At 39.5% G+C, this 24,749-nt stretch overlaps 1 protein-coding gene across 1 annotated transcript; it reads left to right on the forward strand.

Moving 5' to 3' along the window:
- Positions 1 to 26: 26 nt before the first annotated feature.
- Whamm (WASP homolog associated with actin, golgi membranes and microtubules) lies at positions 27 to 24,322 on the forward strand. Its single transcript, XM_019207063.2, has 10 exons — positions 27 to 369; positions 4,425 to 4,598; positions 6,403 to 6,553; positions 7,721 to 7,890; positions 8,910 to 9,078; positions 11,779 to 11,966; positions 15,380 to 15,466; positions 15,609 to 15,704; positions 20,901 to 21,378; positions 23,621 to 24,322. Exons 2-10 carry the CDS (start codon positions 4,455 to 4,457, stop codon positions 23,914 to 23,916), a joined length of 1,779 nt encoding a protein of 592 aa, XP_019062608.1. The 5' UTR covers positions 27 to 369; positions 4,425 to 4,454; the 3' UTR covers positions 23,917 to 24,322.
- The last annotated feature ends 427 nt before the right edge of the window (positions 24,323 to 24,749 follow it).

The raw sequence follows: 24,749 nt of genomic DNA on the forward strand, positions 1-24,749 counted from the left end.
GGTCCAGGCCTCTGGGGAGCGGGCGGGGCGCAGGGGTGCTGCGGTCCGACCAAAGCTCCTCTGTGACTGCGAGTCAGCCCTGGTCCCAACCTTTTGCCTGGAGACGCCGCGCAGCAGCGCTGTGCTGTAACCGGAAAGCCCAGGAACTCTGAAAGCAAAACTGAAACCACTCCACCCGTAGGAAATAACATGGACGAAATGGAAGCTGACCTTTGTTCTCCAGGGAATATCCAGAGTGGAGACGGAATGTTTTAGAGGGTGACGTGGCTTTTAGAAGATAGGAATTTTGTTTAGCAGTAAGGATGTGATCTATTGGAAAGCCTGCCAGAAGGGAGTTCAGGCATCAGTTCTAAACGGCAGCGACTGGAGGTGAGAGAATGATTCTCTATTTGAGCAGTAAACGTATACGGCCTAAGAGAAAGGAGAAATACAAAATCCCAAAAGATACGAGGTGAAAATCTGATTTATATAGCAACAGTTTACGAAGAGAGCCAAGAGGTGGGCCTTATTTTGGACCTGGACATGCCCTCTTATCTGTCCCCATCAGGGACCGTTTTGAATCAAAATGACTTTTCTGCCCCTTCTGTTGAGGAAGGGGGAGGTGTAACAGAAGAATCCTGCACATTGCAAAATCTTATACTTTAGGGGCCTGGAGTGTAGCTCAGTGGTGTAGCTCAGTGGTGCAGCTCAGTGGTGCAGTGCCAGCCTCGCAAGCGTGAGGCCCTGAGTTCGATTCCTGGTTACCAAAAAGGAAAAAAGACCCAAACCTTATGCTGTAGATCCTCTGACGTTAGATACAGGGTGAGCTTTTTAAACTAAAGTGGTTTTGATGTGAGTTTTATGTGTAGCTATCTACACACCCACTTCTGTCTTAATTTCACTTTACAGTATGAAGAAACTACAGGTATTTTTCAGGCTAATCAGCTTTTGATCTACTTGATCATTTTTAAAAATCAAACTTGATTTTTGACAGTTTCTCGTTAAACTTAATTGGAAAAGTCAGACTTTTCCCAAGTTGAACTTTGTTCAGAGGTATTAGGCGTAAGTTAGTGTAAAGCTCAGACTACTGAGCTAGGTGCTCACACTCTTTAATTCACCTATTTATCTGCAGCTCAGAAATGGGTGGACAGATTGAAATGCAAAACATACCATGTCCATGGAAGTATATATAATTTTACTCTTTACTGGGATAGAAAGAAAATCGATTTTAGGATTACTATTGGCTAGAATGTATAAAGTTTAGCTGAATGTTTTCACTGTGGATTTTTTTTCTAAGTAGTTTTTAAAAATGAGGCTGAAAAGTACCAGTTGCCTTTTTATTTTTGTGTCTGTGTGTTTTAATTTTGATCAGGGAACTTTTTTTTTTCCTTCTCTTAAACACTACTCTATTACCTGATAAAATGATGGCTGAGGTTAGATCAATTCCTCCTTTAGGAGAAGAATAGAAGTAGTAGACTATAAGAATATATTGGTTTAAAAAACCCTATTACTTGATTTTATTTTCTCTTTTTAAAAAATTAGTTTGTAGTACATGATTATCACATTCCTCATGGCAAGTTGGTGCATATCTTAGTTTTTTTCTCTTCCTTAGCCTTACTTCCATTCATGGTCCCCTTCCCACATGCAAAAGATCTGTCTCCCTATTTCCTCTTATCTTTTATTTTGCTCTTTATTTATAGTTTGGGTTTCTCATATAGAAGACTCCATGTGATATTTAAGCTTCTCTATCAGATTTATTTCACTTAACATTATGGTCTCAAGGTGCATTCATCCTGCAAATGACCCATTTATTCTTTATGGCAGAGTAGTACTCCATTGCATATAAACACATTTTCTTTATCTGTTCATCTGCTGATGGACATATAAGCTGTTTTCAAGATTGAGCTGTTAGGAATTGGACTGCTATAAACATGGGTGTGCATGTATCACTGTAATATGTTGAATTTAACTTTTTTCAGGATGACACCCAGGAAGGGGATGGCTGGGTCAGATGGCATTTCTATTTTTAATTTTTTGAGTAATCTCTATACTAACTTCAATAGTAGTTGTACTAGTTTACATTTCCTCCAACATTGTAGAATGGTTTCTTATTCCCTACAATATCCTCTCCAGTATTTGTTATCTGATTTCTTGATAATGGCCATTTGTTTTAGAATATGATGGAATCTCAGTGTTATTTTAATTTGCATTTCTCTAAAGGCCAGACATACTAAACTTTTTTTTTTTTTTTTTTTTTTTTTTTTTTGGTGCTGGGGATTGAACTCGGGACCTTGCACTTGTGAGGCAGGTGTGGTGCCACTGAGCTAAATCCCAGACCCATTTTTTAATGTATTTATTGACAGTTTCTATTTATTTTTGAGACTTGTCTGTTCATTTTAGTTTCCCATTTTTTGATTGGATCTTTTATTTTGAGGGGTCTAATATTGTCGAGTTCTCTATATATATTCTGAGGATTAGCTGGCAGTGGCAGAATTTTTTTCTATCTTCTAGGTTGTCTATTCATTCTGTTGGTTGTTTCCTTTACTTTATAATTTGCTATAGTCCCATATGTTGATCCTTGCTGTTATTTCTTGTGCAATTGGGGTTCTGTTCAGAGAAAGTCCTTGTCCACACTTACGTCTTCAAGGGTTTTACCTACTTAATCGTCATCAGATTGTTTCCATTTTAGTATACAGATTTTGATCCGTTTTGATTTTAGTTTAGTACATGGTGCAAGATAAAGAGGCCTTTCTGTAAGGGTAAGATTTTAACCCTTTTGTCAAAGATCCAGTAGATGAATGTGCTTGGAGATTTTCTGCATCCTCTTTTCTGTTCCATTGATGCACATGTCTGCTTTTTGCTAATACCATGCTGTTTTTATCATCGTAGCTTTGTAGCATAACTTGAAGCCTGGGATTGTGATTCCTCCTGCCTTGCTCATGTTGTGCAGGATTGATTTTGCTCATTTAGGTCTCTTCTGGCCTGTGGGTTTGTGAGATGCCCCGTTCTGGAGTCCCTTCCATTTAACCCATGCTATGGCAACATCCATGCCAAGGTGTGTCCTTGCTCATGTTGGTGCATAAGAAGGTAGGCTAACCTCAGATCTGTGCTGGATAGAGACAGCAGGCAAGGATTCAAGTACTTACTGCTGCGGGCCCTTTCTGACTGGCTGTTTATGAGCATGATTGGAAATGGGCCTGGCTTCTCACTTTGTGGGTAGGAGCTGTGTGTTTCCTGGCCTGGGTTTCAGCTTCTCTGGGGATCTCTTTGTAACACTGTCCCTGTCTGTAGCTGTCTCCTGTGGCTCTTTCACCCAGTCACTTGCTTCGGGGAGCCCCTTCCCCTCTCCATGAGCCACAAGAGCCCACATTGTTCCTTTTTTCCCTTCTGCATTGTGAACCTTCTAACTTTTCTGTAGTTAGTTGCTAAATTTTCCTGTCAGTTCCTTTCCAATTCCCAGTGATTTACTTTTCTCCAAGTTATTTTCAAATGTCTGTATTCCAAATCTTAGACCAGTCACCACTCTGCCATTTTCTTTCTCCTATTTCTCCTCTTGTATGGGGAAGGTCATTTGTTAGCAAACAGGTTCGCCTGAATTATAAACTCATCAATATATTTTCTGCCCTATATTAGAAACTGTGCTTAGCAGAGACCAGAGCTGAAGTGCAGGCTCTATAAATGGGTCTGCGCCTGGTGGCAAGATGGGATATGAACCTGGGGAGTGGAAAGCATCGCCTTGCTGGGGAGGTACTTGATGGCACCTCTAGAATGTCATGGGTTTTTAGAAAGAAGTACCTTTTTTTTCACTGAGTTTATTGGTACTTTTTAGGTATACAGTACAGTTACATTCATCACTGGGATCTTGTACCTTTACATGAGGTCTTGGTTCTCATTTTCTCCCTGTACCCTTGCCCTCCTTTCACCCCCTCCACCCTCCTTATTTACAAAGACTTTGTTTCCATTTTTTCCTTTTCTCATATTTTTTATTTTCCCTTATTTCCTTTCCCCTACCACTTCTCCTACACCTTTAGCCCTTAAGAAGTACCATTTTTTTATAGTCAGAAAAATCAAACAAAAATGTACCACCCACAATATAGGACTTGAAGATAAGTGCTATTAACATTTGATGCTGTTTGAGTCCTCTTCTCTTAGTACATTTTTGAGGTAAAATTTTGTGCTCTGCTTTTTCCCTGTTTAATATGGCAAAAGTCCTTATATTTTTAAGCAATCTTAAAAAATACAGTGCTCGCTAATGGCAGTAATAATATTTTGCTATGCATATACCATCATTTAACCATTTTTGTTTAATATGGCATTTTAGTTGCATGACATTTTAATATTTAATCAATATTTAAAATTGCTCTATTAAACTTGAGAACATTAGGTTTTGTTTGGTATGATTTTATAATAACATCCAGAGTTGACCTTTATATTTTACCTTTTAGGTTCTTCAGGGACATGGAAAAACCAACACCATGGTAGCATTAATGAAACTTTATCAAGAGGAAGATGAAGCGTATCAGGAATTAGTTCTTACTGCAACCATCTTTTTCCAGTATTTACTGAAGCCACTTAGAGATAGGCGAGAACGTGCAACTTCAAGTAAGCTTAATATTTTGGTATGTCTCCTTTTATTTTTATCAGATTTACTATCCGTCATATTAGTGTCTTATGTTTCATGTTCATCTGTATTTTTACTTTGGGTTCATCTTTATGTTTAGATGATATTATAGATACTCTGTGCTAAGTTTTTTTCCTCATTGAGTTTATTGGTACATTTTAGGTATACAGTACAGTTACATTCATCATTGGGATCTTGTACCTTTACATGACAGGTCTTGGTTCTCATTTTTAACGCTGAGCTTATATTTAAAGTTGACTTTAAAAATTGGGATTGGGGATATAGCTCAGTGGTAGAATAAGTACTTAACATGCACAAGGCCCCAGGCTTGATCCTTAGCATCCTGCTACCAAAATAAATAAATAAATAAAATAAAAGTGGCATTAGCATTGTTCATCCTCTTAGTACCCTAAGAATTCTGCATAAAGGATTAAATACCTTTTGTGTTTTTTGCATTTTTGGAATACATTTATTTACTTTAGATTATTTTCCACCTCTGAGAACGCGGATTTCTTAGAAACAGGATGAAATCCAATAGCAGGGCCATAGGTTGAAATGTAGTAATTTAAACTTCAGTAAACATTGTCAAAATTCCAGTTTCCTGGCATGTAACCCTATTTTGAAAAGGCACTGTTATCATCCCAGAGCTGAAGATGGACCCGAGTCCAGGGAGTCATGTACCTTGCCTTGAGTCTCACTGGCTAGAATCAAAGATGGTTTCCAGCTCACTGGGTTGTCTTCCACACATTCTGTCATGGCCCTGCCAGTTACTGTACTGTAAAGATGGACTCACATTTAGAGGAAATCAGGCCACTCTAGCCTGTGGACCAAATTGTTTTCTTCATTATTTTGAAAGTCAGTTGTTCAGAGAAGTCATGTGTGTGTGTTACAAGTAACAGTTTCGGTACTAGGCTGTTAGAACAACGTACCATAAACTGGGATACTGATAAACAACAGAAACTTTTCACAGTTCTTGGGGCTGGAAAGTGTGAGACCAAGTGCCTAGCAGATGCACTGTCTGACAAGGTTGTGTTTCCTTGTTGGTAGAAGGCCATCTGGCTGTGAAGAGCAGAGAGAGAGCTCTTCTGCCTCATCTTCTGTATAAAAGGGCATTAATCCCATGCACAAGAACTCCACCCTCTGGGCTTAATTACCCCCAAATGTCTCACCTCCTAGTACTGTCACTTTGAGGATTCAGGCTTCAATGTATGACTTTTGGGGGGACACAGACATACAGTCCATAGGAGTGTATGTCATAGTCTTGAATCTCGAATATACAGATCTTACTGTCTTTTAGGAGATTATATTGTTTTGTTTTGTTTTCTCCTGAGAAGAAGAAACATGGTATTGAGGAGCTACTGGTAGTGTCCCTAAAAGAAACCATAGCCATGGGCTGGGCGTTTTGCTTAGTGGTTCCGCTGCCTGCCTGCCTCGCAAGCACAAGGACCCAAGTTTGATCCCTGGTACCAAAAAAAAAAAAGAAGAAGAAGAAAAAAGAAACCACAGCCATAGCTAGAATGCCGTGGACCTACCCTAGGCTGAGTCCTCAGCAATGCTGATCTCTTTCAGACAGCTGTGTTATTAATAATAGGAATAAAACAGCATCTTTCATCTCTAGGGAAAGTTATTCTAGTAATACAAGGTGAAAGCAAGTGATTTTTCCTTTATGTCCCAGAGAACCTGTTGGTCTTGCAGGAGGTCCCAGCTCAGAGTCCATTCATACTCAGGGATCACAGAATATGTAGTAGTATATAAAAGTAGTTTAAACAACCCTACAGTACTACTGTCCCTTCTCTCTGCAGAAGTCCCTGGATGAGGATGAGCTGGGTCCTCAGAGGGTGGCTGCCCTGCAGAAGGAAGCCCAAAAATGGACCAGCCAGGCTGAAGATGCTGTTGCCTCTATTCAAGACATCACTGTGGATTATTTTAAGGAGACAGTGAAGGCATTAACAGGTGATAATGCTATATAAAGATAGACACAATTCTAATTCTTTTTTGGCACCAGGAATTGAACCACTCAGTTCTAATTCTAAAAGCATCAGAGTGCCTCAAAGCATCACGTGCTGTGTCTTGTAGGACCTGAGAGCTCAGTATGAGGATTGCATCCACCAACACCACACAGTCTGGGGAGTCCTCGTTTCCTGGTCATTCAGGAAGGGAACGAGGGGCAGTAAGTGAGGTGAAGAAGAGGGACTCGGGGCTTTTAGAGCCCACGATAAGCCGGGTTTGACCAGGGTGGTCACCGAAACTGAGAAGGAGCACTTGCCTGAGTATCTGAAGGGAACATGAAGGCTGCGAGGGTAAAACTGAGAGGGGACGGCCTTCCAAGGAAAGGAAGAGCACTGAAAAGTTCCTCTGGCTTGAGGGTGCCTGGAAGATCCCAGGAGGAAGAATGGGGCATAAAGGAGAACAGGCAGGGGCCAGACCTCAAGGGCCCCGGAGCTGGGGTGGAGGACTGTGTGAAAGCACTGTCCGTACCAGCCCCAAAGAGGAAACTTCTTCGTGCTTGTCAATCTGTTAAGATATGATACATTCACAAAACAGAACTACATAGCTAGTAAGCATGATCCTTTGTATCTCTCTTTCTTTTTTGGTTTGGTTTTTTGTGACAGGGTCTCACTATGCAGTTCAAGCTGGCCTTTAACTCACTATGTATCCAAGGCTGGCCTCAAACTCACAGTGATCCTTCTGCCTCAGGCTCCCAAGCGCTGGATTTACAGGTGTGCACCACCACACCCAGCTTGTATCTCTTTAAATAAGAATTCCTGATACATTAAGTGAAATAAGGAAAAGCAGAATGATGATCCTAGTTTTGTTTTGCTTTTGTCAAACTTCATAAGCCCATCTATCTAGCAAGACACAGAAACAGTCAGGCCGTATATGTAAGAAGCACCTTCCTCAACAAGGTAGACCTTGAGTTATTACTGTCTTTTTGGAATGGAATCCTTGAATTTTATATCAATGATCATATATTACTTTTATGATAATAAAAATATTAAAATATAACCATTTCTTTTAAAAAGTGATGTTTTGTGGGTAATAAAGGTCATAAAGAAAGGACTAAAGATAAATTCTATCCTTTTTAGTAAGCTGTATTTTTATTTTATTACAATCCAACAGAAATGCAGAAACAAATGGAAGAAGATAGTAAGAGATTTGGCCAGGCTGCCTGGGCCACTGCTGCGCCCAGGTTAGAGAAACTCAAGCTCATGGTCGCTCGAGAGACGCTGCAACTCATGAGAGCCAGAGAATTATGTTTAAACCACAGAAGAGCTGAAATTCAGAGAAAGGTATGACAAAGATAAAATGTAACTTTATTTTAAAAATACATGTTTGTTTTCAGTCACACCTTTCTTGCCAGACAACACTAATGAACTTCTTTACTCCTTGCAATGCCACCTTCTAGTAGAGACTTAGGGACTGTGGAAGGTTGGCCATGAAGTTCTCTCTTAGTCAAGTAGTAGTTTTTTGAACTATTGTATTGTAGGCTTCACTTCCTCAGCTTAGTAGGGAGGGGATAATATACTTGAAAATCAATCCAGCATTGTTTTAAGTGTACCCTTTTTTGGTGGTAGTGCTGGGGACTGGACCAGCTAAGCAAGCACTGCACTGCCAAGCTACACCCCAGTCCCAGTCCATCTAAAGAACAAAGTAGTGCTTCATCCTAGGATCACAGTCACTGAATTTTCTTCCAGTAATCTTAGGACTTTAAAGCAGAACATTATAAACAGCCATCTCCCATCAGCCTGGGTACTCTAAGTCATTACCATAGACTGGGGTCAAACAGCAGACACTTCTCACTGTTCTGGAGGATGGGAGTCCACGGCCAACTGCCTTCAGAGTCGTGTCTAAGGAGGGCCTCTTCTGGCTTGCACACAACCACCTTCTTGCCTTGTGGTCAGGTCTTTCCTCTGTGTGTCCGCAGAAAGAAGGCAAGAGCACCAGCCCCTCCATGCAGGAACCACCTCCTGGCCCTGTCTAAACACAGTTCCCTCCAAAGGCTTGGGCTCCAAGATTGTTGCGCTGGAGGCTGAGCTTTAATGTGAATTTTGCCTGACTCATATCCAATCTGTGCCAGTGCCTCATACCCTTGCTTTTCTCAGAACCTCAGTATTTTCATGTTCCAGAGATGAGATAAAGTCCCGTGATGAACGTCAGAAAGGCATTTTTGTCTAGCCAGATGAAATGGAAAAGTTTCTTCTCTATTTGCTTTATGTGTTTAGTATTGAGCAAGGAATAGAAAAGCGAGGAATATTAAAAGTTTTTAATATACTGTTTTAACTTGTCCTTCTTTTTCCATAAAAACAAGATGGAAGAGCTTCCGGAACAAGAAAAAAAAACCATGCATGTTGTGGATGAATTAGAAATACAGTATTATGAAATTCAATTGGAACTATATGATATTAAGTTTGATATATTAAAAAATGAAGAAATACTTCTTATTACCCAGTTGGACTCTGTTAAAAGGCTTATGAAAGGTAAAATTTATGTGTAAGAGTAAAATATTTAAATTACACGTTTGAGGAAATGCCACATTATCTTTATCATTGACTTCTTGTAAACTATGACATCTGCTAAAATTTCTTGGTTTCCTTTCTGTATTTTTGAGTAAATATATTATTTAATAGGGCCAGGAAAAAAAATAGGGCCAATAGGGCCAGGGATTTAGTGCCTGCCTTGCAATTTGCAAGGTCCTGAGTTTGACTGAAAAAAAAAAAAGTATATACACCCTGTTTAACAATATATGTGTGTGTGTGTGTGTGTGTGTGTGTGTGTGTGTGTGTGTGTGTGTGTGTATATATGTATATATAAACTCAAGCCCATCATCTAGGGATACTTGGTAGTAAGAATTTGCTGTATAACTTCGTAGCCTTTTTTTATATGCCACATGTAAATAAGCATTGATCAGTTTTTAAAAACAAAACTGTATATTCTGGTTAGTAACATTTTTTCACTTAGTATATGATAACCATCTTTCCATCTAAGAAAGAAATAAAACATCAAAATTTTAATGACTGCATAGAATTCCATTTTATAGATTTTATACATATACACATATATTTATACACATATAGTCTGCCAAAAAATGTATACATCAGAAAAGAAAAACTTGTATAAATATTTTAATACTAAATTTATTGAGCTATCATAAAATTAATACAAGTTACCTCCGGCCTCTATAATTATAAGATATGATCATGGTGATGGCCATTAGCTTCCAGACATTTATTAGTACTGTGAACTGCTAAAAGTTTGTATACATTTTTTGGTGTGCACTCTATCTCCTTCCATATATATTTCCAGTTTTTCGCTGTTTTGAACAGCTGTAAAGCACATATCTTTGTGTGCAGGACAGACTGTTTCCTTGAAACAGATTTCTAAAGATGGAATTCCTGGGTCAAGGGTAATGTGCATTTTATGTTTTAATAACTATCTGTTAAAACAACACTACAAGAATCATTTAAGATACATCATTCCTCACCCCTGTATTACTTTCTAATTTCTAAATTCCACTCTATGTGGCAGCCCTGTAGAGAGGCTATACAAATTCTATTCCCATCAGCAGAACACAAGGGCCTTGTTTCTCATATTCATCTTGTTCTTTGAAATTTTTGGTAGAAAAAGATGGCCTCTTCTAACTTTCATTTATTTAACTACAAGTTACATAGCCCACAATTTTGAATGTTTACTGGCCATTTGTATTTTATGGAGTGCATAGTTGTCTTTGCCTATTTTTCTTTAGAATATTTACTTTGCTTATTGAATATCTGTCATACTGTGGTGGGAATCTAACTTTTCTTCCCCAAAGTTTCAGCTGTCCCAGTCACTGACTTATTTATTTATTTTTGTGGTACCAGGGATTGAACTGGACCTTGCACTTGTGAGGCAGGCGTGGTCCAATCACTGATTTAAAAACATCTTCCCCTACTCCTTTCATTGGCTGCATCTCATCTCCAGAATTACTAGTCCTCTGAGTTGTCATTCTCCACTAACCTATGAATGCCTTCCACTGTGGGGGGTCCTACTGTTCCTTTTCCTGTTCCTTGGAAACACATTTTAATACCTGGTTCCTCGTAACTTCTCCATTGTCTGACTATTCTTTTTGTTTGTTTTGTTTTTGTACCAGGGATCAAACTCGGGACCTTGTGCTTGTGAGGCAGGCGGCAGAAACACTGAGCTACATCCCCAGCCCTGACTATTCTTTATTCTTCCAGATGAACTTTAGAGTCACTTTGTTAAGTTTAAAAGAAACAAAAATCTCACTGAGGGCTGAGGATGTAGCTCAGCGGTTCGGTAGCCTGCCTTGCAAGCGCAAGGATCGGAGTTCAATCCCCAGTACAAAAAAAAAAAAAAAAAAAAAAATCCACCAAAAAAATATGCTTAAAATTAGAGATTATTTTGGGGAAAATTGTCATCATTGCAATTTTGAATCTTCCTACCCAAGATCATGTTTCCTGTTTAAATACTTTTTTACCCTAAATTCCTTCAAGTTTAGTCTTTTTTTAATGTAAATCTTGAACATATAGTTTAATCCTACATAGTCAAACATTTTGACAGTAGTTTCAAGTTATAAGCTTTAAGGAAGAAATATTATGAAAAATTCTGGATGATAAATGCCTAAATTGTTCTTTTTTTTTTTTTTTTTTTTTTTCCTGAGAATGGGTCTGAGTAGATTTGGGGAAGGAAAAAGAAAATTTCACTTTTTACTTTATGCACTTCTGTAGGATTGGGATTTATTATAATAAGCATGTATTAAAAAATCAAAATGTAACTAAGATTAAAGTCAGTAAGTCACTTCCATGTGCAGTTAATAGTTGTTTCCTCTGTGGTGGGCACTGTGACAAGAGGCATCAAGAGCCTGGGATACTCATTTGCTCAGGGAGCAATAAAAAAGTACACCAAGATTTATGCAGAGATATTCATCCCAGTGAAACAGTTACTAATGGAGCCCTGGAACATTCTGATAACAGAATGCTAGAAAATACTATTTTGCCATGAGAATTACATTTCCATCACATGAAAAATGTTCTCCTATAAGTGTTATGTGTAGCCATAGAGTGGTTTGCCCCTGGTGGCGGAATTACAGTACAAGTGATTTTTACTTTCCTTACACTGAAATATTTTTGCATTATTTTAATAGTAAACGCTGTTTAAGAGTGTCTTTGTTATGTTTTTAGAGAAACAGGATAAAGTTGTCTATTATGACACATGTGAAAGCCCAGAAGAACTTCAGGTCCTTAGTTGGGCTGCGGAGCTGTGGGACGGTGAGAATGCAGAGATGGAAGAGCTCACCCTGCAATGCCGACAGCTGGAGATGCAGCGGGGCAGAATCTGCACCAGGAGAGCCCGTCTCAGGAACAGAAAGGTAGGCTCAGCTAGAGGCTGCTTTCTGTCCTTTTTCTAAGGATTTCTTCATCTTCCTTTTATTTTCTTTTTTTAAATGGTACTGGGATTGAACTCAGTCTTTGCACTAGGTTATATCCCCAGCTCTTCTTCATAATTTTGAAACTGTGTCTGTCCAAGTTGCTAAACTGCCCAAGTTGGGCTCAAATTTGCAACCCACCTGCCTCAGCCTTTCAGAGTGCTGGATTAGTAGGTGTGTACCATCTCTCCTAGCTGAGATTACTTCTTTTATGATATAACGAGGTTAGAAATAAGGTTTTTGACCATACAATGATTAATTTTTTCTGTTTGTGTAGATATCAGTAACTACAGTTAAATATATTTTAAATGTTTTTCTTAAAAAGTTCTTTGTTTCTTTTGGGATTTATTCATTTTCCATAATGTCTAGATTTTAATTAATTAATTCAACAATTATTTGTTGAATGTCCACTGATTACACAGGTGCTTTTAAATTTACAGGAGGTAGAAACTCTTCCTAATTTTCAGCTGTAGGAAATTCTAAAATATATTTTATTATAAATTATGGATTATAAAACCAAACACAGATACATACAATACTCAGCTCATTTCAGATCTTTGATTTTTTTTTTCTTTTTGGTAAGAGGCGTAAAGGACTTTATTAGGCAGCAATATAAAAAGTGTGCACTCAAAGAAAGCATGTGGGCCCTTGAGAGAGGGGCTAGGCAGGCGTGGTCGTGCACATCTGTAATCCCAGAAAGTTACGTTGGCAGCAGGGTCACTAGGAGTTCGAGGCCAGCCTGAACTGCATAACAAGGCCCTGTCTCAAAAAAAATAAAACTAAAAAAATAAAACGAGAGAGGCCATTTCTTAATTTTTAAAAACTAGGTTATATTAAAAGGCAATGGTAAAACTTTAATTTTTCCAACAGAAAAAAGCTGCATTTCATGTGGTTACTCATATTTATTAGGTTTTTTGTTACTAGAATTTAAAAATCATGAAAATCATGACTTATTTTCTAGCTTTCAAAAATATTTTGAATCTGGGCTGGGGATTTGGCTCAGTGGTTCTGCTGCTTGCCTCCCAAACACAAGGGCTTGAGTTCAATCCCCGGTACCAAAAAAAAAAATTTATTTTAATCTTCCATGCAAAAATATAAAAACCTTAAAAAAAAACTTTGCTAGAATACATCTATTGAAGTTCTGTGCTTGAGACTGTAGCTTCTGGATGTCAAAGTTGGTTTGGTTTTTTTTTTTAATCTTATTGAGTTTATTGTTACTTTTTAGGTATACAGTACAGTTACATTCATCATGGGGATCTTGTACCTCTACATGACAGATCTTTATTCTCATTTTTTCCCTATATGCCTGCCCTCCCTCCAGCCCTCCACCCTTGCCTATTTACAAAAACTGTTTCCATTTTTTCACTTTCTCACATTTTTTTCTTATTCCTTGTTTCTCCTGACCTTCCTACTTCCCCTACAAATTTAGCCATTATCCTCCTATTTTACATTGTCAATTATACCATATAGATCTTTTTTACACTTTTAGTTTCTCACAGGAGAGAATCTATTCATTATTTGTACATGTGTGTCTTATTCATTTCACTTAAGACTATGGCCTCAATATGCATCCTTTTTCCTATGAATGACTCTAGTTTCTCTTTCTGTATGCCTGAGTAATATTTCATTTTATGGAAGAAGCACAATTTCTTTATCCAGTTGCTAACTGATCAGCAATAGGGCTGTTTCCCAGTTTGAGCTATTACTAACTGTGCCAATATAAACATGGTATAACTGTGCATATATCACTGTGGTATGATTCTTTGAATTCTTTTGGAAAGATACCTAGGAGAGGGAGGGCTGGGTCAAATGGAACCTCTAATCCTAGTCATTTGAGGTATGTCCAGATCTAAATATTAAAAAAGAAACATGAAACTTGCTGGAAGATGATTTAGGTGGAACTCTCTAAGATGATGGCATAGGAAAAGATTTTATGAACAAATCCTCAGTAGCATGGACTAGCACAAAGAATCAACAACTGGATCTTATTAAAAAGCTCCTGCACTGCAAAAGAAACATAGCTAATAGACAACTTACAATGTGGGAAAAAATTCGACCAGTTGCTCCTCAGACAAAGGACTATTATGTAGAATATATAAAGAACTTAAAAATATCAGGGCCTCAAATATAAAGACCTGATTCCAAAATGGGCACCTGAAATGAGCAGACATTTCTTAGACAAAGAAGTAAAAGCAGCAAATAAATATATGAAAACATGTTCCACATCACTGGTTATTTAGGAGGTGCAGATGAACACAACACTGACATTTCACCTCACCCTAGAAAGAATGGCTGCTATGAAGAAATCAACCTATGATCTACGTCGTTGGGGTCATGAGGAGAAAGGGACACTTCTGTATTTTTGGTGGGAGTGCAGACCAGAGCAACCACTATGGATGTCGAAGTTGTGGTTGAGGTGATCTGAGATTTAGGGTGGCACCTGCCCTTTCCTTGGAGTTTCAGACCCCCCTGGGCTGGGGCTGTCTCCATCAAAGTGTGGCTGTGGGGTGATCCTCCTTCAGGGCTGTGGCTCCTCTTAGCCAGACAATGAACACCAACCTCCACCCTCGAGACAGTATCCTTCAGGAAGTTCTTGCCACTGGGTTCTATAAAGGCTGGAACAGGTTGGGAGTTGAGGTCAGTCCCTGGTCCACCTTGGCTGGAAGTCACTGTGTGGCCTCTTGGTAGCCATGTGACCTTAGGCAAATTACGTAAATCTCTTTTGAGCTCAGTGTTCTCATCTGCTAAAAGGATAATCATAGTGATAATACCAATCTCATATTCAATATGAGAATAAAATGGCCTAAGACCAGGGAAGTGCATGGCATTGAGGCTGGGACCTAAAACATAATTCAACAACTGATAGTATTGTTGCTCTGTTATTTTCCACACACACTGAAGGCTATGGTGAATAGTTAAGCATAGGTAATGTACAGCTTTTAATATACTTTTCCAGATGTTTATAGGTCAGCTGTGCTTTTGTAGCTATGTTTGGAAATATTAACTGGTGTTTATGACATTATGTGGAATATATTGGGAAGAACTGGTTTACAACAGATTGTTATGACACAGCCCACTTAGGGCTGAGGACTGCCTGTCTGTCCTTCTGTGGCCAGAGGGTTGCTTTCTCATCCTCCAAAGCACCCTGCCGGGAACAAACTATTCCTATGAGCAGCTGGTGAGCCCTTATCCCATGACTGTGGAGGGGTCAGCACCAAAAAGTCTCAGTGGAAACTGAAATTTAATGAAATTAATTACGTTGCAGCAGAAATACAAAGTTTTTTTCTATTAACTTTTTCTGCGACAGTCCATGGTGATATTAAAAACCATGTAAGTGATTTATGTTATTCCCCCAGGATCAGTGCAAAGAAAATCATCACCTCCGATTGCAACAGGCTGAAAAAAATGTCCGATATCTGCATGAGCATCACAGCATTCAGCTGGTGAGTAGCTGGAGGAAATGTACATTCGCATAATGTGACATTCTGGTGGGACACATGGGGTACAGTGCCTTTGTCAAGGTTTATGTCCAGTCCTATGATTGGAATTCTGAGTACTTTACAATATATGCTTGTTTAAATATAGAAAAGAGACAAAATAAAAGAAGAAGAACAGAAGAAAAAAGAATGGATCAACCAAGAGCGCCAGAAAACCCTCCACCGATTAAGAGCATATAAAGCGGTAAGATCTTGAAATAATCACCTCACCTTCTTTCTGTGGGAAAATGAGGATCGCACATCCTAGAAGAAAAGTGTGAAGCATTATGAACAGATAATTCCGAATATGAACTGTTTCAAAACTACTCTTATTTGTGGAATAGCAACAAAGAACATAACATCCCAGTATCAGTGTTTCAAAAACCAGGCTGTAAAATACCTGCTGTTTTGGACATCACACCACGCTTGGGTCCCTGCTCCCCTCTTGGGTCCCTCTCCTCACTGAGTGCTACTAACTATGCTCACTGGGGCTTAGATCTGCAGTAAGAACTGAAAGTAGTTTAACTGCCCTTGACTTCTGTTGGCTTTTTCTCCTCATTTGCAATAAAGATTTCTTTAAAATGTCATCAAGGAAGCATTGTGGTCTAAGGGCAGAAAAAGTGCTCTGTTTAAAGGAAACAGTGAGTTAAAAATCTAACAAGTTGACCCAAAATTGCCATAAGTTGCTGTTTTCTTGGTTCAGAATAACCCATATGGAGATGTACACTTTCAGGGTGGTATAGGAAGGAGTCTGTGTGGCTTAAATTCAGGGAAAGAACCTGGACTAAGGAGTTCAGGTTAGTAAGTCCCCTGGGTGGTGACAGCCCTGAGGGGTTTGCGGCTTGTCACCTCTCTTCCCATTTGTCCTAAGAAGCCTGTAGGAAGGACAGATGCCCCCCCACTGTGAACTGTGAACTGCAGGATGTCTGTTTAAAATTCCCATTAGTAGTGTCACTGTGTACACAATCCTGCTTTCTCTAATTTGAGTTGTTTTTGAGATGTAGTTATGTTAATGTGTATAGCTCTAGTTCATTTTAATGGCACACAGTATTACAAAATTTTGAACTTTATTGGCTAATCTGTACTTTCTTTAGGGACCCCTCTTCTCTCAAGCGTCTGCTGGTGGGGATAGATTTTTCTTTATAAAAAAATTTTTTGTGGGGGGGGGTCTTTTGAGACAGGGTCTCACTATGTAGTTGAGACTGACCTGGAACTCACTATGTAGCCCAGGCTGGTTTCGAACTCACAGTGATCCTCCTTTCTCAGCCTCCCGAGTGCTGGGATTACAGGCATGTGTCAACATGCCCGGCTTTTATTTATCAAGTTTAATACCTGAGGGCCAGAACTTTTCAAATTTATGATTTTTAAATTATTAAATTTATTCTGTTTTATTTTTTTAATTTTTATTTATTTATTTATTTTTGGTACCAGGGATCAAACTCAGAACTTTGTGCTTGTGAGGCAGGCAGTGGAACTATTCTAAGTTTTAGAGAAAAGAAATGCACAAAGTGCCTTTGAAGTCCACTCTACTGGTGTTATCTGTCTTTACCTGTTTATAATCATAATACCTATTTTTTGTATCCTTTTTTGGAGACAGAGTATTGCTCTGTAGCCCAAGCTGGCCTGAAACTCTCCGTCCTCCTGCCTCAGCTCCACAGTGTGGGGATTTCAGGCCTGTGCACCCAAATGTATCCTTCTGTTTTCACTTAATACTGTCAGTTGATTTTTTTTTTAGATGTTTTATCAACTTTTCACTTTTATGATTTTTTTCATGACTGTTTAATATCTTGAATAAATTTCTCATAATTTTTAAACTAACTTCTATTGTTGGCATTTAGAGCTAGTGATTTTTCTTTTTTTTTAATTTTTATTGAGTTTATTGGTACAATCTAGATATACAAAACAATCACATTCATTATTGGGATCCTGTACCTTTACATGATAGGTCTTGATTCTCATTTTTTCCCCTTGTCCCTGCCCTCCCTTCACCCCCTCCTTCCTTCCTCATTTACCAACACTTTATTTCTCTTTTTTCATTTTCCCATATTTTTTTCCTCTCCCTTATTACCTTTCCCCCACCCTTCCCACTTTCCCTACATCTTTAGCCCTTTACTTCCTATTTCACATTACTAATTATCTCATTAGGATCCTGTGTACTATTATAGTTTTTCACACCAGAGAAACTATTCGGTATTTCAGTTAAAGAAATCTCTGTATGAACATTAAAAATAGGGAATCCTAAAATAAAACTAAAAAGGAAAGTAAAAGAGAAAAGGCAATGATGTAAAATTAAAATAATCCTTAATTCTGAAGGTGAAAATGGTCCTTGAACATATTTAAGTTGCTTCTTGCTCTTGTAGTCTTATATTATTTTTTTTCATTATTTAGAGAATACTGTATTAGTTTCTGTAATCAAACCCATGTAGATATGACATTACATATTTAATACAGTGCATTACCCCTGTAGAAATGGAAAAAAAATTAACATGGCTGTTAATTTCTATACAATGCCAACTCAACACAGTAAATTGGGATAACTTTTTCCAAAGTCGACAGCACAGTTACATTTTATAAAAGTTCAAATTATATATATATGTATATATATATATTTATATTTATATAAAAAGACCAATAATAGCAGTATGTTATGCATCAATAGCAGCAACAGCTTTTCCATGTTCTGCAGTCATCTGAACAAAATTATAGACATTCAGCACACTCCATTAAAAAAACAAAAACAAAAAAACAAAGAGAAGAATAATACCCAGAAAACAGCAAAGTTCTGTTGTTGTTGTGGTACCTGGCACCATTTTTTTTATTAGCATCTTAATCATCATCTGGAGAGAGAACATTCTAGAGTAACATCATTAAATATAGCTCTGATAAAGCATGGTCACTACTACGTATCATAAAGCAGGTACAAGATATTTTACATTCACAGAGGTATGATACAGTACTGTCCTACATCTATAATACTAGAATCAGTTTTGGTTTGCAATTTACTTTGTCTGCAAATAAGATTGCTACCCCTGCCTATTTTCTGGGCTCCTGTCACATGGAGAATTGTTTTCCATCCTTTCACTTTCAGTCTATGGGCTTCTTTTTGCAATTGGTGTGTTTCTTGTATACAACATATTGTTGGATTTTGCTTCTTATTCCATTCTGCCAGTCTGTTTCTCTTGATTGGTGAGTTGAGGCCATTGACATTGATGGTTATAACTGATATGTACTGACTTATTATTGTCCTTTTATGGCCTTTTGTTGACTCTTATTACTTTTTCACCTCCTTTTAGTTTCTTGCCTTGCCTATTTGATTTGCTCTGTTGGGCCTCATGGTGGTATTACCTTCATTGTCTTTTTCTAGGATATTGTTTGGAATTGCTTGTAGTGCTGGTTTGGCATTCGTTTAGTTTCTCAGGTGTTCTTTGTCTTGGAAGTATCTTATTTCCCCATCCATTTTGAAAGAGTGTTTTGCAGGATACATCAGTGTAGGTTGGAGGGTGTTCTCTTTTAGTACTTGAAATATCTCACTCCAGGCTCTCCTTGCCCTGAGGGTTTGTGTTGAGAAGTCTGCTGTGATTCTGATGGGCTTTCCTTTGCATGTGATTTGTTTCTTTTCTCTTACTGCTTGTAGTATTTTATTCTTCTGTTGGGTTTCTGGGATCTTGATTATCATATGTCTAGGTGTAGATTTTTTTTTTTGTGGCTAGTTGGGGTCCTATATGCCTCATTTATCTGAATGTCAAATTCTTCCCCTCTGTTTGGGAAGTTTTCTGTCATTAATTCTGTGAACAGCTTTTTCAAGTCATTTGTATTTTCTCCTGCTACTTCATGGATTCCTATCAGTCTTATGTTATTCTTTGCATCATCTAGGAGTTGCTGGATCGATTTCTCATGATCCTCTTTTGTAAGAGACCTCTCTTTTCACGGTCACTGACTGCAATCTTTATCTTCTATATCTGAGATTCTATCTTCTCATTCTTTTATTCTGTTGCATACACTTTCAATGGAGTGTTTAATCTTCTGGATATCTGTTTGAATCTGTTTTATGGATTCCATTTCTTTCCTATGTTGGGCGTTTATTGTTTCCATTTCTTTCTTATGCTGGGCCTTCATGGCTTCTATCATGGTGCTGAGCTCATCTATTTTTTTGTCAGTTTCTGTTGTAGAGTCTCAAATTACGACTTTCATTTTGCTCACTATCTCTATGGTTATCTGGGAAATTATTTCTGTTTTTAATTTTTCCAGAGCCTGATTGATCTGTTTTGTTACTTCCTGTGCTTTGAGTTCAGGGTGTCCTGGTGGTTCACTATCGGCGTTTTCATCCTCATTTGTGCTACTGTTTGCCATTGGTGAACTGGAAGTCTGTCTTTGTGTCTTGCTTAAGTGTTTTCTCATTTTTATTTTTGTTGTCCAGCTGTCTTTGGTATAATCTCTGGGTTATCACCAAATCTTCCTGATATAGTTGCACCCTAGCTTCTGGGTCTCTAACAACCCACAGACATTCTCATCTCCATAACATCAGAGAAAACAGCTTATCGAATCAACCACAATCCATTATCTCAACCAGCAATACAATATGATCAAGTACAACTTAGAAACTGACCACCTGTGGTAGTCACTAGTCTATCACCCTTAAACCATTTGAATTAAATTGAAATCAAGAAGCAGTCCAAAACATGGCTGCAGTGAACAAACTTTTCAATACAGTATATTTACCTTTTAGGATGGGGGCTCAGACAGAGCTAGGACTCAAGAACCCTGGTCTCAGTTAGCTGATGGCTGAACCCCATGATGCAGACTGACCTCGGGCTGCAAGGCCCAGATTGAGTTCCCCAACCTTCTGAATGGTTGAACTCCACACCATTCTACTACAGGTTTCCCATGCCCATTTTTAAAAGATATTCAACGTTGGGTACTCAGAAAAATACCCTCTATGATCACCTCTGCCTCTGCAGAGTGGGTCCAAAGACTGGCTCAATCAGGAGGTCTGAGAATGTACGGTGGGGGGGAGTTTTGGGGGTTCAGGGGCACCTGTGCAGCTACCTTCCTGGTGCTGGAGCGATGGTGGCTCCCGGTGGGGCAAGGCGTGGCTCTCCTTCCCATGGTGGATCAGGGCCCAGACTGCCCTCCTGGTGCTGGTGCAATGGCAGAGCTAGTGATTTTTCATGCTAAGAATTTTATGTTGAGTATTTTAATGGTCTCTATCTTTTCACATCTTCATTTTAATACAGAGAAGACAACACTTGATCAAAAGATGTGCTTATTTTTTTTAACACATACTTATTTTTTAAGGCATCCAGGATGGCTGCATAAATGACAGGTTCACTGTGTGAATTAGAATGCTGTGTGATGGTCAGTATGTGGTGACAGAGTTCTTTCAACCACTTTTCATTTTCAGAAATGTCCAGCTCAATCTGTGCTACAAAACTCTGCCTCAGAGCCTGCGGCCCCAAATTCGCCAGGTGACCTTTCCCAGCAGCTACCCTCACCAGCTTCTCAGCCAGGGACAGCAACTCTCCCACCCTCCCGGAAAACCAGACGTGCTCCTCCCTTCTGTGAAGTTAGCCATATGGAGTGTCGGGACTGTCCTAGAAACATCCCTGTCCACATATTTGTCCCCGCTGGTCACCAGACACACTCCAGATCCAGCGAGGCACTGTCACCTCCACCACCACAGCTTCCCCCTCCACCTCCCCCTCTTCCTCCACCGCCACCCCCGCTGCCACCTCTCTCTGCTCGGCCCTCCTGTTCCCAAACTGCCACTCATCGGAAGCCAGGCCCCAGGACTTCAGTGGAGGATGACCAGCCACACCCTCTGATGTGTGAACCCCCTGCCGAAATCCCACAGGGCTCCTTGGAAATTCTTCAGGGACCAGGTAATCCACTGGGGTTCTGTCCCTGCTCCCTCCCCACAGGTGAAGCTGATGATACTTCCTAGCTTTAGAAGCCATCATCTTCAAACTGAAATCTTTTTCAGAATTCTCTAGTCTTTCTTAAAATATTCCAGTATATTTGTTGCCTTGAATATTACTTTTTCTTACATAGAACAGCCAAAATCTAGTTTGATGAATGCAAATTAAGTCTGAAAAAACTTGTCTATGCATTTGCTGATCACATAGCTTAGGATTTTTCTTTTTTCTAGTTAATGTTTTATTTTTATTGGCACATGTTTGCAGTATGTAATGATTATATTCCTCATCTGGAGTTGGTTCATGTACATCACATATCTTAATTCTTTTTTCATCTCCTCTTCCTCTCCTTCCATCTCTTGATCTCTTTCCCATTTGCAAAAAGATCTCCCTATTTCCTATTATTGATTTTTTATTTTGCTCTTTATTTATGCTTTGGGTTTCTCATAGAAGAGAAAACATGTAATATTTAAGCTGTGTGTCTGATTTATTTCACTTAACATTATGGCTTGGGATTTTCTGAGGCTGTTAAAGGATCAATCTGTTTCTGTTGTCTTAAGACTTTAGTTTGATTTTTGCCATTGGGCTATTTTCCATACAGCTTTCAAGTTTGCTGTTTTACATCTGAATCCTTTACAGAATTAAATTGTTGCATTTTAAGGAGAATATTACTTGTAAATTATTGTGGAAGAATATCGGCCATCACGTAGAAGGCCATTCTTGCAAACTGACGCATAGGAAAAAAGAGCTTTTTGTTACAGCAAATACAGTATCCTGAAACATCTGAATATTTGTTTAATGAGGGCTATAGTTTTCAGGCATAATTCTAATTATGGCTTTATACTGACTGTTGAGAAAGGCCTAAACATGCCCAGACCTGCTTTGGTATTGTAGAAAAATCCTAGTAAAATGCTGTTAAAAAAAAAAGAGCTGTATATACTTGTTTCCTGAGATGTAGCCGAGTGGGCCACCTGGACTGTGCAGGGTGACAGCAACAGGTGATATGAGTAGTTTTCATGCAGTAGCTCCAAACTAGGGTTCTGGTTAATTGAGCACTCTGGATATTCTGAATTCAAGAGTGTCACTGTATCCAGAACAGATGGATAATGATGAAAAACATCTGCTCTACTAGGTGGAGGCCAAATGGCCTTTTTTCTATGAGGTTTGCACCAGCTCTGGATAAGTGAGAAAGAGAGCCCATGTACTTGTGCCCAGGCCGGATGTGGACAGATTATTATGGGGTGTGTGTTCCCAGCTCAGGTTTTGCACACTTTTAGGGAGCTCTATTCCACTCACACTGCTCTCATGCTGGAAAAAAAGTAAGTGTGAAAATGGCCTTGACTGCAAAACCTGTCTTATTACTCCCAAAGGAAATTACAATCAGTTACAGGTATAAACCTAAAGTGAAGGAGCCCTTTTTAGCCGTAGTGTGACCTTTCATTCCCCAATGGGAAATGTCAAAGGCTTTCCCGGAAGAGGTCTAAATTAGTGGCCACAATCATGCCCCTGGCCCAGCAGCCAATAAAAGACACCCCCCCCACACACACACACCGCCAGGGTCTCAGCATTCTTCTCCCCAGTGCCCTGGAACTCTAGGCTAATTTGTCTTAACAGCATTTCACATCCTCAGAAATAGTGTGTAACTACTTCAAGGTAATGTAGGTGGAATTAAATACACTATGTACAGAAAAATGTGCGAAAGCCACCCCCTCCTGTTCATTGAGCTGCCGATTAGAATTTTACTAAAGCCTTTTTGTGTGTGGAAACTTACTCGCTTCATTGTCACGGAATGAGTCATCACTGTCTAATACCTAAGACTAAAAATAGAGAAACACAGCAGGGTAAAAAACATTTTTTAAAAGATATTTTTAAATGGGAAAGGGAGTGGGAAAGACACAATTTTAGAGAGATCTCAGTGATGCCCAGTGGTTAGATTATTTCTACCTCCATAACTCTCTTTAGGCCATCTTGCAAAACCATCATTTCAAAAAAAGTTGTGCTTGACTGCCTGTAAGGTGGTATAGATCAAAGAAGTTAGCTGAAAGTAAACAGTTAAGATATTTACCATGGAACTGTCTTGGATCAAACAGGGAGCTCTGTCTAGCAGGTCATCAGAGCATCTGTTGGAGGCAATGATGATAATTTGTTTAAATCCTGGCTTTGGTAATGTTCTGACAGCCTGGTACTTGCTCTATTCACACAATTTCAGGATCTATGGACAAAGTGCTGGCCTCGTTACGGCATGACAGAGCTCGTCACCTCCAGAAAACAGAAGCGCCCACTCCGCCCCCTCCCCATGCCTTTGTCAGTGAGGACATCCTGGCGGCCATCAGGCAGGGGGTCAAGCTGAAGAAAGTCTTCCGGGACCCAGACCCAGGGCATAGCACCAAGCCAGCCAACGACCTGGAGAGAAGCATTAAGGCGGCTCTGCAGAGAATCAAGCGAGTGTCTGCCGACTCGGAGGAGGACAGTGACGAGCAGAACCCCAGCCCGTGGGACAGTTAAGGTCTTCTCCGCGTGTGGCAAAGGTAGACAGGCTACATAGCACCCTGAAGATCAGCCAGGCTTTGGACATGACATTGCAGCTTTGATGTGGCTCCCAAAATTGGGGAGGGAAGCAGGGCTGAGACTGTCACATGTCAACCCGGGGCACGCGTGAAATCCACAGCAAGTGTCGCTGGCCACGGGGCACAGTGCTCACTTTGCACCTGGGTCACGGACTCGCTCCCTGGTTGTGAAGTTTACCCTGCTCTGTGGACAGTCCCTTGACAGCTGCTGACTGCCCGCCTGTGTGTGTGCAGTAGAGGTTCCTCAGTTTAAAGGTCTGAATGTGAACATTTAGTAATCATCACAGTAAACTGCTTACATTCAGGAATTATTTTAAATGTTTAAATGAAATTTATGTATCAAGCACTGTGTAATCGCATAATAAATATTTTAACTATTTATAGTACATCACTGTCATGCATGAGAAAATGAAGACCGTACCTTAACCGCTGTACAAGCAAAGCCTTCCCTGCCTGGGTGGGTTTAAAGTGTTCAGTGAGGTTTCAGCTGAACAGCTGTTTAAGCAAATACTAAGTGTGGGGAGACAGGGGTGTTCCCATGAGGACTCCTCCTCCTCCTGGCTTCTGTTAGGGTTAGGGAAGGGAGGAACCTGCACAGAGCAGACTATCCACTACTCACACTGCCCAAGCATCCCAGGGACCCTGTTAGAGTCCCTCTTGTGACAGGAGACTGAACCCCACCCTTGTTTCCAGAGAAGAGTCCCGACAGCACAGCTCTTTGTACTCCCAGTTTCTTAAGTAACCTGCAGGTTTGGCTGCAGCCAGGAGGGT

Source organism: Fukomys damarensis, unplaced genomic scaffold, assembly GCF_012274545.1.
Source record: "Fukomys damarensis isolate Sample0158 unplaced genomic scaffold, DMR_v1.0_HiC HiC_scaffold_7, whole genome shotgun sequence".
NCBI classification, from domain to species: domain Eukaryota; kingdom Metazoa; phylum Chordata; class Mammalia; order Rodentia; family Bathyergidae; genus Fukomys; species Fukomys damarensis.